Source organism: Cryptotermes secundus, unplaced genomic scaffold, assembly GCF_002891405.2.
Source record: "Cryptotermes secundus unplaced genomic scaffold, Csec_1.0 scaffold26, whole genome shotgun sequence".
NCBI classification, from domain to species: domain Eukaryota; kingdom Metazoa; phylum Arthropoda; class Insecta; order Blattodea; family Kalotermitidae; genus Cryptotermes; species Cryptotermes secundus.
The window spans coordinates 5533954-5551596 of record NW_019743656.1 but is presented as its reverse complement, the minus strand read 5'-3'; the positions used below and the strand labels follow the sequence as shown (position 1 = coordinate 5551596).

Here is a 17643-nt window from a genome sequence, read left to right as displayed (position 1 = left end):
GGATTAGGCCAACTGAAAAAATTTACCGCATTGGGACTCGAGCCTGCAACCTTCCAGCTTGTAGCATAGTGCTCCCACCCAGAATATAGTAATCTTTAATGTCTCCAACATGAGAACTTAAAATCTTGAATAAAACCTACTTATAATAAAACCCCAACAACCTAAAATTTTTACTGACATCTTTCTTTATAATATAGGTACTTATGGCAAGCTATGACATGAACATGACATTTTTGAGAAGTTCTGAGTGAAAAACAAGAAGGAACAGAATTATAAATGAAATTTTTGGAGCAGAAGATGAAATTCAAGATTGCATCACACTACTAGGTTAGTCATATGATTAGGCTATGATCAGGATGATTGAGAAATCAGGGTCTGATTCCCAGTAGGGAAAAGATCATTCTCTCTTCTTCACTGAGTCCATTACATTGGCTCTAGGACCCACCCATACTCCTACATAGTAGGTACCGTCGGCTATTTCCCCAGGGATAAAGCAACAGGGGCACGAAGCTGACCACTTACCTCCATCTAGTACCAATATTAAGGATAGTGGAGCTATGCTTCCACTCCCGTCTTCATTGCATAGTGCTTAATTAATTATGTACGTGGGTAACTTTGCCATTAACTTAAGTGACATAGAGTAGAATATTCTCCATCCCTTACCATTCTGTCTTGAGGAACCTGGTGAAGGGATGTCTTTCTGTGTCCTCAAGAGACTTAGAGCAATAGCTGGAACAAAATGTCACAACAATTAAGCAGAGTGGAATACAATTATGCAGCAAAACTTTATCCATCTTTCATAATGAAGTCCAGCATTATGAATTCAATCAAACGTTTCTGTATAACAAATGAAATGAAAAATATCTAAATTCAAACACTGATTTTTCAATCTCAGACTTCAAGAATTATATATAACTGTTTTTGCTCTGCATTAAAACACATAAACAATCCAATCCATTACAATCACAACAGTTTGCAGCTAATAAAATCTGTCTCTCTCTCTCTCTCTGATTTCTTCCAAATACAATGGTCTATGTAAATATGCCACTGAAAATAGATCTCACATCAGAAATAATAAACAGTACAAGGCAATGCAGTGGGGAAGGAGCAGCTGGTGTTATAAGTTGTGATTACATGGGAAAACAAGTGCAGAAAAAAATTCTCATTCTATCATAAATCCAATTTTTCTGAATTCTCATCTTAATCGTCTCAGACTGAAAAAATTCTTAACATGCCTAATATTCTTAATTTCTATTAACTCCCTGTATATACTGAGACTTATCTGAGGTTTCTTTAGGATGTAGTAAATTTAAGCACAAAACTGAGAGAACTCTTGAACGGAGAAGATTTCATACTGAGACTCCTCACTTCAGATAACTGAGATTGGATATTAAATGAGGGGAAAACCTTAAATCACGAAACACTGAAAAGAGATTCCAACGCACTCCAAAATTCAATTCAGCCTAGTATTTCAAATACTGTCACGTGACAGTAGGAACATTAAATGTTAATTCATGCAGCAATCATTAATGGTAAAATTGAAGGGTCTTGCTGGGCCTCTAACTGCAAGCATCAACTCACAGTCAGTGTTTGGCTGGCGGAGTGGCACTAATTCCTGTTCCCTCAAGTCAGGTTGCTTGCTGGAACTGACAATTTCAGGTCTGTCTCCAAACATGAAGTCCTACAAAGACACATTACTATTAGCAAAAGAATCAAAGCAAATGCTCCTCCACAAAAATTAAACTTACAGTATACTATCTCTAAAATATCTCTGAGGGTGTACAATCATCAGACAGTGATACAGGATATTATATCATTAGAAAGTTATTATGAGTCTACGTATTTTCAACATACAAATGATGAGAAGCAAACTCACCATAATCAAGCTCTCGCTGAACACACAGGACTTTTCTTCCATAACATTATTTACCCAAAGTATGAAGTGCCCTGAGAGACATTCTAGATAAAGCTTACTTTCATCTAAATCTGAAGTTTGTCATTATCAGAACATTAATAACCAGAGATACAAAAATACAAAACTAAAACCTTAAGACCTACAGAATGTTCAACAAGTCTGGAAACAAAGGCAATATACACTAGAGCCATGCAGTCAGACGATGGCTAGATGATTGGTTCCCTCAACATCAGACTGGAAGATGGGGGACCAGTGAAATGGCTATCATGATCCCATGACCTTATGCCTCTCATTTCTTACCTGTGTGTGTGTGTGTGTGGGGGGGCGGATCTCAAAATCTCAGTATATGCTGTGGAAGTATATAATGTAAAGGATCTTCTGCAGCAAATTGTTAATGCATGTAGTGAGATCATATCACAAGCAATTTATTCTGTTTTCTTTGACTGATAAAAATGGTTGCACATTTTCACTGACATAAATGGTGAGCATCTTGAGCCTGTATATAAGATCTAAAAGTGTGTGACGATGGTACATTAGTACAAATATTTTGTTTCTAGACATTATCTGTCCTGTCTTTATCTAAAAACAACCTTTACTTTGACTGGATTCTGTCTGTCTTCAGGTAAAACCTACTCAGCTGGACCAAATTGACAAATCTAGTCCCTATCTCTGGACACCTGTGCAACCTCCAAGATAGGGCACATAAATGAAACACATAACAAACTATCTGCAAGAGCTAAGAAAATATTAATGAAGTACAGAATAATTTTTGGGGGTAACTCATCTTACAGCCAGAAGATATTCATCTTACAAAAGAAAATTGTTAGAATAATGGCTGGTGTTAAACCAAGAGAATCATGTAAAAATATCTTCAAGAGGCTAGAGATCTTAACTCTCCCATGTGAATACATATTCTCCTTAATGATCTTCATTGTAAAAAACCAAGAATTTTTTCCAACCAATTCTACAATACACAATGTCAACACAAGGAATAAAAATCAGCTTCACAGACCAGTTGCCAGCCTCTCTTGTTTCCAGAAGAGTGCATATTATACTGGCATTAAAATCTTCAACAATCTACCACCAAATATCACAACTCTTATAGATAAACAGGGACAATTTAAAGTAGCACTAAAGAGATACTTAATTACACACTCCTTTTACTCTGTTGAGGAATTTATGCTTCCTAACAACATAAAGTGTATGTAATGTTTTCTCTTGTTTGGAACACAGGAAAAAAAAAAAATCTAGTATATGTTAATGTATGGATTTATGATGGATATTTTACTACTTTTGTGAAATCCTTACTATTTGTGTGAAATTTAATTGTGGATGTATATATGTATTGTATGAGTTTTGACAAATTCCACATCCGGCAGGTCATCTGACTAACTCATGGATCTATGGAATGCTATGTATGTATGTATGTATGTATGTATGTATATTAAATTATTAAAACTCCACACGTATGAGGCCTTGCACCAGAGAAGTATCTAGACTGATATCATCGAGAGAAGCAATACTCCTTATGGTATGAACAAAAGAAAAACAAATTTCCCCATTCAAACTACAATCGACAAGAGTTGTAGTTTCTTGACTTCTGCTGTGATAATGGGGTCCAGATGGGAGAGATCTGTATCTTGAGCATGTTTTGTAAGAAATCCAATTTTGTTTATGGTTTCAGACTTGCATGACATATTACACAAATGACTTAACAAAATTCAGTCATCTGTAGACTAGCAGATTTGAGGTTTACACAGCATTAAAATGAAATTATAATTTTCTGGGCTATGACACCATATAATCTGGTAGGTGATTATCATTGTTTCAGAGGAATCTTCTTTCTCTATCATAATGATATAAGACGGACCATATATTGTCATATCCAAGAAGACTACAATTCAGTAGTACCTTTCATACTAATGTTCTTACTTCCTCATACATGTATTATATATTAGAAATAATGTGTTCATGAAAAATACTGCTCAGAAGATTTTGATGGATTTACATGTTTTCAGCCCCTGATTATGAAAAAGTACTTCTCAGAATTCCATCTGTCTGTATGTATGTATGGACGTGTACCTAAAGAGTTGGACAGATTTTATTCAGCATTCAAGAGTTCACCCACCATCAGTCAGTGCCTGGCAAATATGAACATGTTATAATGTTATATTTTAGCGTCCTGTTGCACTGATTTAAGTCCATGATTTATTTAAACCGTCTTGCAGTGCATACACTCATTTATCTCCTTATCTCCCTCGCACTACATGTTTCGGCATAACAATGCCATCTTCAGGTGCTTACTTATCCACGCCAAACCAGTTCATTGCATGCCTTGTTCTCATATTAAAATAATCAAAATATGTATCTATCATATACATTGTCAAACGTTAAAAATATTAAAATTGTTCAGGATACCACATCGCTATGTCGCCCCTCACTACGCCAGTCACGCTCATTCTCCTCTGTTGGAGCACTCCTTCACTGTCTTGTGTGTGTTGTGCTTTTGTTATGTCTTGCTCCTGTGACTGCGTGTGTTATACTGTTGGGCCTCCTGGGTATGTGTGTGTGTTCTGTCTTCGTTTTGAGTGAGTTATAGTGAGTATATGATAGATACATATTTTGATTATTTTAATATGAGAACAAGGCATGCAATGAACTGGTTTGGCGTGGATAAGTAAGCACCTGAAGATGGCATTGTTATGCCGAAACATGTAGTGCGAGGGAGATAAGGAGATAAATGAGTGTATGCACTGCAAGACGGTTTAAATAAATCATGGAAATATGAACAATCCAGCTCAAAACATAGGGGCCTTTCAGATGGGCCCCCAAAAACACAACATGATTTTCTCAAAGGGCTCAAACAATTTCTATTAAATATCATTAATTGACAGACACCATACCACTAACTAAAACTGCATAGATAGTACCTTCAGGAAAATAACAGTATGTGCAACTGGGGGACAGTCAACTAGTTCAAAAGCCAAAATGGGTAAACAGGCAGACACATAAGCATGACCACAAACAGCATTATGTCAGTCTACATTGTTTCCTTAAGGACAGCATGCCACAGAATGGCCCAGAATAAACTAGACACAAAAGCCCGAGGATTCTCTAAATTCAGCTATATGAATTTTTCTACAAGTGCCACTTCTTGGGTTACACACAGATTATATTTCATAATGTGATTTGTGCATTCATACCTGAACAGAGGAGGGATCATGTGAAAGCCTGCCACAGTCCACAAAGTCTGGCTTCTTCACTAGGTTTGGTGAAGGTGAAGAAACATCTGTAGCCTGTTAATAGAACATATCCAAACTCACAAGAGGGATGCAGCAATTAAATACAATAAAAAATCATCAGGAGGGACTGCCACAGTGCCATTGCATTCTGCTGTGAAGCAGTGTCTGTGTACATATATCACTGACCCTGAACTCTTTTTGCTGTTATCCTAATTGGTTACCAGTAAGACCTCACAATCCCCAGTCCAAAACTTACCAAACTGAAGTCAGGGTACATGACATATTGAGCTCTATTCTCATCACAATGAAGTCACATAACAAAAGCAACTGCAACCTTTGCCCAATTATACCCAGTGTGAAGAGTTAACACAGACTGCCCTTTCATAAAACTGTGAAACACTGAAGATAAGTCAAGTTCCTAACCATAATTTGCAGATATTTGTCACCTGAGAAGAATTCTAAACATAAGAAAGTCAAAAGTGATTTCCAACCAAGACCACTGGGGAGAAAAAAACAGGTCAGAAAGAATTTATAGTGAACATGTTTCAGACACTGTCAGAGCAAAGAAAAAGGATTGGTAGAACAAGACACAATGGACTGGAATTCTCAGAGGAGGAAGACCAAGAAGAAATTCGGAAAAAAAAAAACTGACATGGAAGCTCTGAAAGGTGAAACATGGAATGAGGTTAAAAACTGGCCGAGAATAGGGTCGAATGGCAGAACTTTGTAGATGCCTCGTGAACCTCTTAGGGGTCATAGGAATAACGATCATGCTTCATCATCAGGGGTCAAAAAATACAGTCTAGTTGCCAGGAGCAACCAGAAAAATTTCCCACTCAGCATTCAGGAGTCTGGAGTCCTGTCAACCTTAATCAATCATATGTGGCACAGAAGAAATTGCAAACCTTGTCCATAAAGTTAAGATCAACACAATTAAGGATTTGTAACAATTAATCCATTCTTTAAATCTCATTCTTTCTTTTTTTGTTATATTTTGCCTGGCATGTGAATGTTTGACAAACAGCACAGGAAGAAGAAATTAATCTTGCACACTGACTGCAGGCAACAGCCACAGTGATTTGTCAGAAAATTAAGATCCACCTTTTTCTGATGGCCAGTATATTTGTTTGGCTACCAGATCTTAAAAAGAAGTTTCAATCTTGTCATCACACATGAATAAACTACTCTTTACAGACAAATCTCTGCAGAAACCGTTAATTTTTCACACTTTTTATTCTTCCATCCCAAATGCAACTTGTGTTAAAATCTTAAAACTCACTCTGAATTTTAAATCACTGGTGTACTACACATTTTGACTGATATGGTCATCATCAAGCAATTCAAAGTTGATGCTGGAAACTGCTGCACTTCCATCACTGAATACAATTCCAAATTTTACCGTTTTATGCACCTATGTGTTGTACGTTTGTAGTGCTGGGTGTCTCCTCTTACATGTCATATGCATCTGCACAGTCCCATTAGATGTACTCACCACACTAGAAGGTCGAGATGTCACTCTCTTGTAGCGTGCTGTGTCTGCATGCCTGGGGCAATGCTCTCCTGGAATTAGCTCAATACCTAGATCTTTACAACAATGATCCAAGATGATAAAGCCCCAGCGACGAACATATGAGAGGCTACAGTGCTGCACAGCGTCAGTCCCGTCATGAAACTGGCAACATAAACATCATAACTGAATCAAGAATAAATATAAACATGAAGAACTCTCTCATCTGGGATGTGACACTGTGTAGTCTGGTAAAAGTTTACTGAAGTTTTGAGGGAATACACAACCTACATCATCAGGGTTGAAGAGTAGACCAAACAGTCAGGAGCAAGCAGCATTTAGACTATATATTCTGCTTGCTGAGCTCATTCTTTAGCCCTGAAGGCAGAGACAGTATATTCCTCCAAATGTAATTCCTATTGCACTATACAGTGTCCTGTCCTGGAAGATAGTACTTTTCATCAGCATTATGCCAACCTCAAATCTTGCAATGTGAGAAATGTAACAAAAATAATAGACTTACACCAAAGACTAGCATTTTTGTGCAGTAAGTAGTGATACTGGTATGCTGGCATGTGTTGAATTGTGTGATTATATGATTTAGCAGTTTTATGTCTCACAGTCATTGGATTCAGTTACTAAACATCAATATATAAACACACTCACCTTGCAAGAGATTCCTTGGGTGAAGCTGAATACATCTCTCTCAAGTTCCCGTTCTGCTAGGCTGTATACTGGAAAACCTGGTGCTCCTGGCTTGTCACTGATACATGCATTGCGCAGTTCATAAAATAGCTTAGGAAGAGGATACACTCTAAATGTGTCAGATTCACTTGAGTAGTCTAAAACAGAACAGGGCATTACCATAAGTAAATGTAACTGGTATGTAAGTTAAAAGTTTCTAACTTGCATATTTCATTTGAACACACTCTTCTGCCAGTATCATTATTTGAACATATTGGACCTCTATGCTTATAATATTGTATTTCAGCATCCTGCTGCACTGATGTATCACTCTACCATTCACTTCCATCTTTTATGCAACTCTGTTCACAATCTCTCCTTAATTTAAAATAACATTTAAAATCACAATCAACTGCTACATGTTTCAGCTTTACTTGGCGATCGTCAAGCAACTGTTCACTTTTTGAAAGTGCCACACTACCCTAGTTCTTAAACCAAAATATTTCAATGCTACTGCATTTTCGTTGTTCATACTAAACTACGTTTGTTTTAGAACATAACTCTCTATCCTTTCCTGCTGCATCCATTTTTTTTTGTGTCATTTTATTTAATGATATACATTTGACTAGTGGAAACATACATACTAATGTGGCATATCAACACCATACCAACGTTCACAGGGATAAATATAACAACACAAAAACACGGACACTGCAAGAGGAAAATAACGAGGGAAAGGATAAAGAGTTGTGTTCTCACATAAATGTATTTTAGTATGAATGACAAAAATGCAATAGCATTTAAATATTTTGACTTAAGAACTAGTGAAATGTGGTGTTTTTGAAAAGTGAACAGTTTCCTGAGGATGGTCAAGTAAGGCTGAAACATGTAGCAGTTGATTGTGATTTTAATATTTCAAATTAAGGAGAGACTGTGAAGAGAGATGCATTAAAGACTGAAGTAAATATGTAGAGTGATCTATGGTAATAACAGGTTCAACCAAGATGCTTACAATTTTGTCATTCAGCTGGTCAAATTACATATGACAAGAAGAGTTTGTACACTCCCAAGTATTTACCCCCATTAACTAGTGACAAATCATACATACAATACACTTCATCTAACTGATCAATGATCCAGAGCAATAATTAAACAACCATGTACTTTTTGTTGTTGCAGAAGGGAGCAATCATGGTCTAATTGAAGGTACTATTTTGGCATTTCACTGGAGGGATTGAGGAAAAATCACAAAAAAAAAACTCAGGATAGCTAGCATCCTGGCCAAGATTCAAAATGGGCACCTCAGAAGCACCACCACTTTCACCAACTTGCTCAGTGAAGAATCATATGGCAGTGATCACAAGTAAATTTGGAACATTATGTATCAGTACCTTCAGACAAGTCTGTTCAGTACTTTCCACCTGCCTTGGTCCAGAATTAGTAATTGTAAGTATAGTTTTAGGAAAGAAATGGCACAGGAAACAAGAGCACTATTCGGAAACCTACCTCACAAAATCTTGCACTCAATTATTCCCACCTAAATCACTCAATATTGCATGAAAGTTAGAGAGGTTAGATTACCTGTCCGAATGCAATCCTCAAGCCTATACAGAACATTCTTCACAACATCTTCACAGTTTGGCTGTGTGTACAATGGTGGCATGGGGTATTTACTACCACCAGGTCCCTGTTCAAGATAAAATAAATTACTTTAAAAGAAATGACCATTTTCATACACAGTGAGAGGCTGGACAAGACACTGGAGGTCTTTTGATACTTAACAGATGACCCAAATAACTTTATAACTTTACTGACATGTTTGTCTGCCAAATCAGAACTGTGAAATGTAGAATACTTTTAGATATTTATTTCTAAAACTTAACTAAAACCCGAACCTTTTCAAAATGAAACCAAAGGCCTAACCTTTTAAAAACAAAATCAAAGCTTAACCCTGTGGGTCTTGCTGTTGGAGGCAAGGCTTTGAGTCTGTTTTTACAAATAAACCTGAGACTGGCAGTACTACAACAGAAAACATGGTGGTAACTTCTAAAGTTAGTCGGGTTGCCTGACAGCATGTAAGTATCAAATTGTCCTTAGTTGCAGGAGTGGGGTTAGACTAAGTTCCTTGGAACTGCAACCTCAAATGAACAATCCCCTGATGGCAGATGAATATGGAGCCCTGGTAAAATAAAAACTGTCAAGAGAAAACTGAAGTGCTCATAGAGAAATCCGCCCTTGTGCCACTGTCCACCATAAATTCCAAAGGGACTAACATGGGCTTTATCCAGGCCTCCATGGTAAAACACCAGTGATCAATTTGCCTGAGCTATGGCATGGCCGAACACTGGAGGTTCCTCTTACATTGTCTAAATTCCTAACTATGAAAATCTAAACAAGGCTGACATGTGAGGTGAGAGGAACACTTGTACAATTCACTATACAATACAGAAAAAGTGAAAGATAATAAAACTTTATTTTAAAAAAATGTTAAATTTCTCATGACAGTTCCATACTTTTCAGAGCATAAGAAATGCTCTTGGAATTGATCATATAAAGAACACCCTTGGGATGGTAACATGACATGCAGGCCTGCCATACTCAGCACACTGGATAGCATCTAAGAGTTCATACAACTTTATACTTGAAGCACTCCAATGCAGAAATCAAGCCACCACTTACTCACCTCTAGTCTAACTAAAGCTCAAACCCCACAATTTACAGCCTGCTATCATGTGAAGCAGATATGTGGATTTTCAAACCGAAGGATATGGATGTGTTAGCATCAAATGTGTAACGACAGACATTTCTCATGCATCATTATATATTACACTCCAATGGAATTAACTACAAATCTTGAAACTCTGCAACAGAAAGTCCATAATGTTCCGTTCTACACTCACCGTTAAGAACTGCTTAATGGTGAGCAGGATTTTCACGTAATCTGTTTCACCTCCAAATTCTTCAGGAGGAACTGGAATCTGATGAGTCTCGGCTGACTGCCTTTCAGCTTCATACTTATACCCAAGAGGAATGTTACCTGGTACAGAAACAAACTGCTGGTCATATACACTGCAGACTGCCACAATATTTAGTTTGCTGCCATCCATTTCTACAAATGGACTTACAAACAGAAAGGCTGGTAGAAATAAAGAAAGAATAAGAATTCATTTTAGTACTTGGTCATGCCTTTCTATAGATCCATCCTTCTCTCTGCAGCTTTTCATCACTTTGAAAGAATTATTGAATCCATAGTCTGTTTCCTGGACCTGTCACAGAAGTTAAAGTTCAAAAGAAAGAGACCTGTGAGATGTCAGAAGGGAGAAGGGAAGTGGGAAGGCTCAAAGTGAGATGAGTGGAAGACATACAGCATGATTTAATGGCAGCCAAAAGTGAAGAGATGTAGACAAAAGTCAAAGAATAAATAAGAATTTGCATCTGTCACAAAGGAAGTCAAGTTCTTAGAGGACCATGCAGCCAAGGAGTAAGAAAGTAAAACCCACAATACAGTTCTGACATGCACAGGAAGACAGCAAGAAGGGCGGAAAGAACTGGCAAGGAATTGAAAAGGAGGGGCTGTGGGAAGAAAAGGTTTGCATAAAACAGAAATAATGGCAGGAAAAGAGAACTTGTTCATGTAAAGCCCTCTTCAGGTAGTCATTATAGCAGCAAACATGCATCAAGTGATATGTCTAAGTTCTACTGAGTTAAGAAAATTAAAATGAGGTTGTGGTGGCCTTCAATGACACAAAATTCAAGCAAAAGTTCCACAGGAGTATCACAGACAACATGGCGAGTTTGTTAGCCTAATTTATTTTCCTTAAGGATGGAATGTAGACTAAATGGGAGAGAATTTTCATCCTCACAGAAAAATTTATCAGGAGAAGAATCAAAGAGCAGATGGCACCACTTCATTCAGTGATACCAGTCAGTGGGAATTCACATACATGTATCTGAAACAAAGGCTGTTATAGGTGTTCAGTTAGGAGGCGAAGAATTGTGTTTAAGAACTGCTTATTTTCAAGACATATATTCCAGTACTGAATTGCAGAACATTAGTATATAAATTAAATCAAAATGTGAAACTGATATAGACCTTGCTAGAAGTTTTATAAATGCTCTGCATGCTCAAATCAACCAGCCATACACAGAATCGAAGAAAGAGCTTAGTGGTGTACTCACCAGGGTTGATCAATGTGTGGTAGACCTTCCTAACACCATCCATAAGAGTGAACTCTGAAAGTGCAACTTCACAAGGTGTGTACATTCCATTCTCCTGGCGACAGTAATAGTTCACATGGATCAAGTGAAATGGGTAGGTGGGCAAAGCTGTAAACATAAAGAAAACAATGAAGGTAACAAACTACATTTTGCATTTTTATCTGAATCCAGGTATTTATAACATTAATCACAAGGTTAGGAAAGACGAATCCTACTATGAGTTAGTTTCATATCTTATGAAAACATAATTTGAGGGGCTTATAAGATTGCAATAACTAAACACTGATTTTCAGTTGTTTTTCATTTTGTTTCTAAATGGCAGGCAGAATCTGCGATCTGACATTGATTTGTATGGTCCAACCTTTCCATTTCATCAACCATGCTACCACTCAATGCCATACAGTTTGGTTACTGACAGTATATCAATAAACCACAAAAAAGAAAGACACTGGAGAGTTTTCTTTGTTGTCATACACAGCATAGTTAAAAATTGTATTCAGTGTTTTGAAAGCTGGATCTGTCCCTAAGTTCAGGTAGAATGAAAAGACCCCCTAGTCTCTGAGGCCTGTTAGATGAAGCTCTTCCTTATCAATTTATTTTTTGGGTCCTAAGGAGAAAGTTTCCTTTCCTTCTACTTGAAATCAAAGACAATTCCATACTTGGACATATTATATATACATTTATTCCAGATAATGAACATAAAATAAAGTCTCTCATACCTATATGAGAATAATGCACAATTTTGGCCTTCAGAGTTTAGCCACATCTATGTTGAAACTGCTCCAACATCTCAGCATACACTATTTGTTATCTTCAAGACAAATTGGACTGAACAATTATAAGGCCTGATGAACAGATCTCGCAAAGAAAGGGTGGAGGTATGGATAATAAAATTCTTCACTGCCTTATTTATAAAAGATATGAATATGATCCACAATAAAAATTTCATGCCAGAACTTCTAGCATGCCACAACTGTTATCAGCTGAACTCACATGTCGAGATGTCAAGTGAGCGCACTGTGCCCTCTATTTCTTGAGTCATCCTGATATTTTGTTCATAAGCCTCATTCTTCTCACGCTCAACTTGTGCAAAGCTCTTTCCTTGTGATGTAAACTTGCATTCAAGATTATTTTTGTCTCGTCCTCTTGCCTTGCGAGCTTCTTCCTCATAAATCCACTTCTCATCTGGATGCATATTCTGAAAAAGGAAACTTACTTAAAAATTTGTATAATGCTTCATTTGCTTGTACAGCCATCTCACTGTTCCATGTTAATCCTGATAGAAATTTAACAATCTCAGATTTGAGGTTCCCACAGTGACAATAATGAAGAGTACTATCTTCTGGGATTTAATGCTGCGTAGTCTAGTACAAGTCCACTAATATCTGCAATGAACATTCTGCTTCCATCTTCAGGGTAAAAGAGTCAGCCATGCAAGAGATAAACCTGGCTTACTCTTCAACCCTTAAAATGTAAGATATACATTCTTATGATATGTTAGTAGCCTTCTATGGACCTACACAGTGTTACATGCCAGAAGATAGCATTCTTTAATCTCAGAAATGTTCTGAACTAAAGCAATGGAATTACATCACTTTAATCCCCAGTCTTTGTATATACGAATATCTTCAAATCTTTATTGGAATAGAATTAAAATTAAAAATCCCTGCTCTGCCAAGTTGCATATCATTATCATTATTCTACAGTCTGAGTGAGCGTGTGGTGTTAATACAGTGTATGCAATGTTGGAGCACAGAGTAACTGTGGACACAGTGCAAATATAAATCCAAATACATCTCCCAACAATGGAACTTTGGCATCTGAGGGTACTGCACTCAGCACTGTTTTCCCCTTTCCTATCTTTTCACTCTTTCTTTACAGGTCTGCCATTTTCAGGCATACTTTATGAAGTAGAGTAAACCCTCGTTATAACGGACCCAGACATAACAGATTTCAGATATAAGGACAAAATCTGGTTCTGTTCAATTGTGAATTTTTAGAGGTGTTAAAGAACTATTAAGGTTTTGTAGTTGGAAGACTGTTTAAAATAAAAAAGAACCCCAATACGAAAACCTTTATGTAATCACATTACATGTTTCTGTGTTTATCACGTGTACTGGCTATGTATCCTGTGGTGTACTTCCATTGTACTGCTCGGTTGTAGTGGACATTGGGGATAACAGACACCCTGCCCCCTTTCTAGCCCATTATAATGAGGATTTACTGTAATAGAGAATATCTCATATGAAAGTCATGCCTGCTATGACTTTCACTTAAAGGCATCAAGCAACTTCAATTTTTAGCCATACTGAACCACAACAAAGTCCATTTAACTTAAGGTCATAGATGAACTTTTTCAAGTTAATCACAAACTCTTAGTCAAATATTATAGAGACCACTACTAAACAGGACCCACCAGGAATTTTGTACACAACATCACAGAGTACACTCTCTCCAATCCTGTCTTACCTTCCATATTGGACCTGCCTTCTCAGAAACATCTTTCCAACCATCATGAAACTTGACACCTTTTGCCTCCTCTAGATTTCTGAAGTGCACCATGAAAAAATAAAATGCATTCTTTGGCTGCTTCTTTTTCTTACTCTGTAGCATCACTCCTGAAAATCTACAAAATAAAATTAAAAACAGAGTCTATTTCACAATATCACTATGCAAGTTCACACAATACATAACACTTCTGAGGTCTATGGATTTATACTGAAGGCTGGTAAACCCCACATACAGTGCCACAGAAATGCTTGTTATTCCTTTTCCATGTTACATGTCTGTCTACAAATCATTGGATGAGAGGGAAATAAGTATAGGGATATTTCTGGATCTGTCAAAGGCATTTGACTTAGTTGATTATGATATACTGCTAAGGAAGATGACAAGAATGGAAATAAGAGGGGTTGCACTAAAGTGGTTTCAATCATATCTAGAAAACAGGGAACAAAAAGTGGAAATTACATATAGATCTAAAGAAACTAATGAAATCACTAGTTGTCTATCGCGAAAGAGACCCATAAGACATGGAGTCCCACAAGGTTCTGTTCTCGGACCAGTGTTGTTTTTGCTATATATCAATGATCTAGAAGCTGGCATTGAACATGGAAGACATTTTTTACCGACAATACTAGTATCCTTATAGCAGGAAATAGTGTTAATGATGTACAAAGGAAACTAAATAAAACAATAAATGCACTTGCAGAGTGGTTTGAAAGGAATACATTAATTACTAATAAAGAAAAAACAAATAGCAATATCCTTTCATCAACCTCAAAAAGTGCAAGTCGAATGCCCATCAATAATGCTCTATGATACAGTCATCAATTATACAGAACATACAAAATTTTTGGCAGTTTGGCTGGATAAGAATCTAAGGTGGTCTGCACATACTCAACAACTAGCAAATAAATTATGTAAAATATGTTTTGCCTTACGAGTAGTCAAAAGAGTATCAGGGTTAGAGACTGTTCGCACTTTATATTATACTTATTTCCAATCCTTGTTATTATATGGACTGATATTTTGGGGCAATTCAGGAAATGCAAAATTGATCTTTAGGTTGCAAAAGAGAGCTATTAGAGCTATGATACAAATCCTGAAAACTATTAGTTGTAAACAATATTTTAAATTGTTACATATATTACATTTACCATGTCTGTATATATATGAAATTCTAGTTTACATAAAAACCAATTCGAATGTTTTCATAACCAATTCAGGAATACACGCGTACAATACAAGGAGAAAAGAAGACTTGTTCATAGTGCCATGTAATACGAGTCTATACAAAAACAATTTCAATAATATCGGACTTCGTATGTTAAATCAGTTGGCACAATATATTAAAGAGGTACCAGTACTATACAAGTTTAAAAAGACTTTGAAATCATTCCTACTTGATCATTGTTTCTATAGTATAGCCAAGTTTCTCTTGTTTGGGGACAAATCCTAGTTCTAATCACTTGTAAACATATATTTCAAGAATAATTAACTTGTAGATTTTAATATTAGTACATGTTATAGGAATGTCTACTGCCCTTTTCTGTATTTTTTCTTACAGGAACGAGATCGAGGATACCAGGGTATTTTGTGCCGGGATAGAAGGATTGGGTCTTGAGGTGTACATCAGTGTCGTGTGTTAAACGATTATATCAGTTCTATTATTAGAATCATCATTTTATTATCTTAGTATTATTATTATACCATTATATTATTTATTACATTAGTATTNTCCTGTAGTAGCACTATAAAATCTTTAGTTATAATTTTAAAATCCTTCAAAATTTTCTTAAAATTTAAAATTTAAAATTGTTAGGGTTACTCTCCCTATGTCTAAAGTGCTGCAGCGGCTAGTTCTTGTTTCCACACTGTACAGGTGTTATTCTGTGTAGTCTTCCTGTGTGCGTGCCGCTGCTTGTCTTTACTACGTGTGTCTCTATAACTAAACTATAACTATAAATTTTAGACTGGGTTCAGTGTGGCAGCAACGTAAGAGTATACACCTGATGATGGCCGTTAGAGGCCGAAACATGTAGTGTAGAAAAGAGCAAGATCAAAGACATATAATATATATTGTTTGCACTTGGGACGGAGTTTGTATCATTTATCGTGTAGAGTGCAACAGGATGCTTAAATATAATATTGTACACAATTTTCAAGAATTCATAAGTATAATAATAGCCATCATTTCCACAAATCATGCAACAAATTAGCAACTCCCTTTACACTATCCCTCTCCCTCTATTTTTAAATCTACTGAGAAAGCTACATTGTTCCTGCAGAAAAAATTTGACACCACAGAGAAGAGAGATAAAAGCAGCAGTGAAATCTCAGAAAGGATTATAGTAATACTTTCAATACAAAATTCAAAAAAATGGGAGTGCTGTGTATACCATTAGAAGACAAAGGTCTGACAAAAGTACAAGTAACAAGTTATGAGTGTCTTTATACCGCAGAAGGAAGTCAGAATGTAGTATAAGGCACGCAGGTAGCTTCTAATTTATCATATTTTGAAGCATCCTACAGTCATTCTTTATTCATCCTCTAGATAGACATCCATGTGAAGAATGACATATTACAGAAATAACATTACATATCTAAGTTAAATAAAATGATATTAATATTATGAATACTGTATTAAGAATTATGAATTGAAGGAGAAGCTAATCATAAAATTATTTCAAAGTCCTTGGCAATGGTATATTAATACCATTAATAATAAATCAATCAATCAATCAATCAATCAATCAATACATTAATTGTGCTTCTGGCCATTATCCATCCTCCTGTTTTTATTTAAAACACACAATGTTTCGGAGACTGGATTCTGTTAAGACCAGTGGTAATCGGCATATTACAAAAATCATTCTTAAGCATTTATTAACAGTAGACATAGCTTGCTATTATATCATACATATACGTATCGCCTATTATACACCCAACCCTTCCATTTATATGTATCTTTTCTCTTTGGTATTAGGGACTATAGGGTTAGTAGTTTTACTTATACAACTCTCTCAACAGTAGTCTGCTTGGAGACTACTGCTTTCTCAGATATAATGTTGTGTAGCTTGGTAGATCATCACCACCGTTTCGGGCAACCTGCCACGTCCACCTTATGGTAAAAATTTCACCCCAAAAGCAGGAACCAAAATCACGGCCATGGAACCTCCATTCTTACATTCTGCTGCTTCTTTGCCTTTACACGCTTTCAACACACGATTAAACATGTAACTCCAAACGACAATGAGTGATCTTCATGGTCACCGACCTAATAGCCTCAAATCTTAAAGAGTCTCTTGCTTACTTTCTTACGCTTTCAGCACACGATTAATCGTAAAAGACTACGTATATTCTGAGAAAAAGCGTTTGGTGTCACGTGTTATAATCATAAATAAACTGTAAAACATCCAATAACTCACCTTTCACAAATCACAACGTGTATACAATAATCTTTCACTCTTATACGTCTATTTCACAAGTTTTCGAATGATTTCAAACGCATTCTCTGATTAGTCGTACCAATTCATACTATAGTTGGCAAGACCATTACTACCAACATCAAACTC

General features: G+C 36.4%; 1 protein-coding gene and 1 long non-coding RNA gene across 2 annotated transcripts in view; one reads left to right on the top strand and one right to left on the bottom strand.

The window, feature by feature from the left end:
• LOC117283068 overlaps nt 1-15773 on the top strand; it is a 27349-nt gene extending 11576 nt beyond the window's left edge. Inside the window, exons 2-3 of the long non-coding RNA XR_004514070.1 lie at nt 8528-8794; nt 15636-15773. This is a non-coding gene — a long non-coding RNA (uncharacterized LOC117283068). The remainder of the gene's footprint in view (nt 1-8527; nt 8795-15635) is intronic.
• The window catches only part of LOC111874140 (protein maelstrom homolog), a 19686-nt gene extending 2043 nt beyond the window's left edge, over nt 1-17643 (bottom strand). The window contains exons 1-11 of the mRNA XM_023869373.2: nt 17497-17643; nt 14036-14192; nt 12560-12764; nt 11528-11674; nt 10249-10385; nt 8930-9035; nt 7331-7506; nt 6650-6829; nt 5119-5211; nt 1582-1681; nt 664-729 (exon numbers count right to left, since the gene is read on the bottom strand). Coding sequence (XP_023725141.1) covers nt 664-729; nt 1582-1681; nt 5119-5211; nt 6650-6829; nt 7331-7506; nt 8930-9035; nt 10249-10385; nt 11528-11674; nt 12560-12764; nt 14036-14179 — 1354 coding nt within the window. The 5' untranslated portion in view covers nt 14180-14192; nt 17497-17643. The remainder of the gene's footprint in view (nt 1-663; nt 730-1581; nt 1682-5118; nt 5212-6649; nt 6830-7330; nt 7507-8929; nt 9036-10248; nt 10386-11527; nt 11675-12559; nt 12765-14035; nt 14193-17496) is intronic.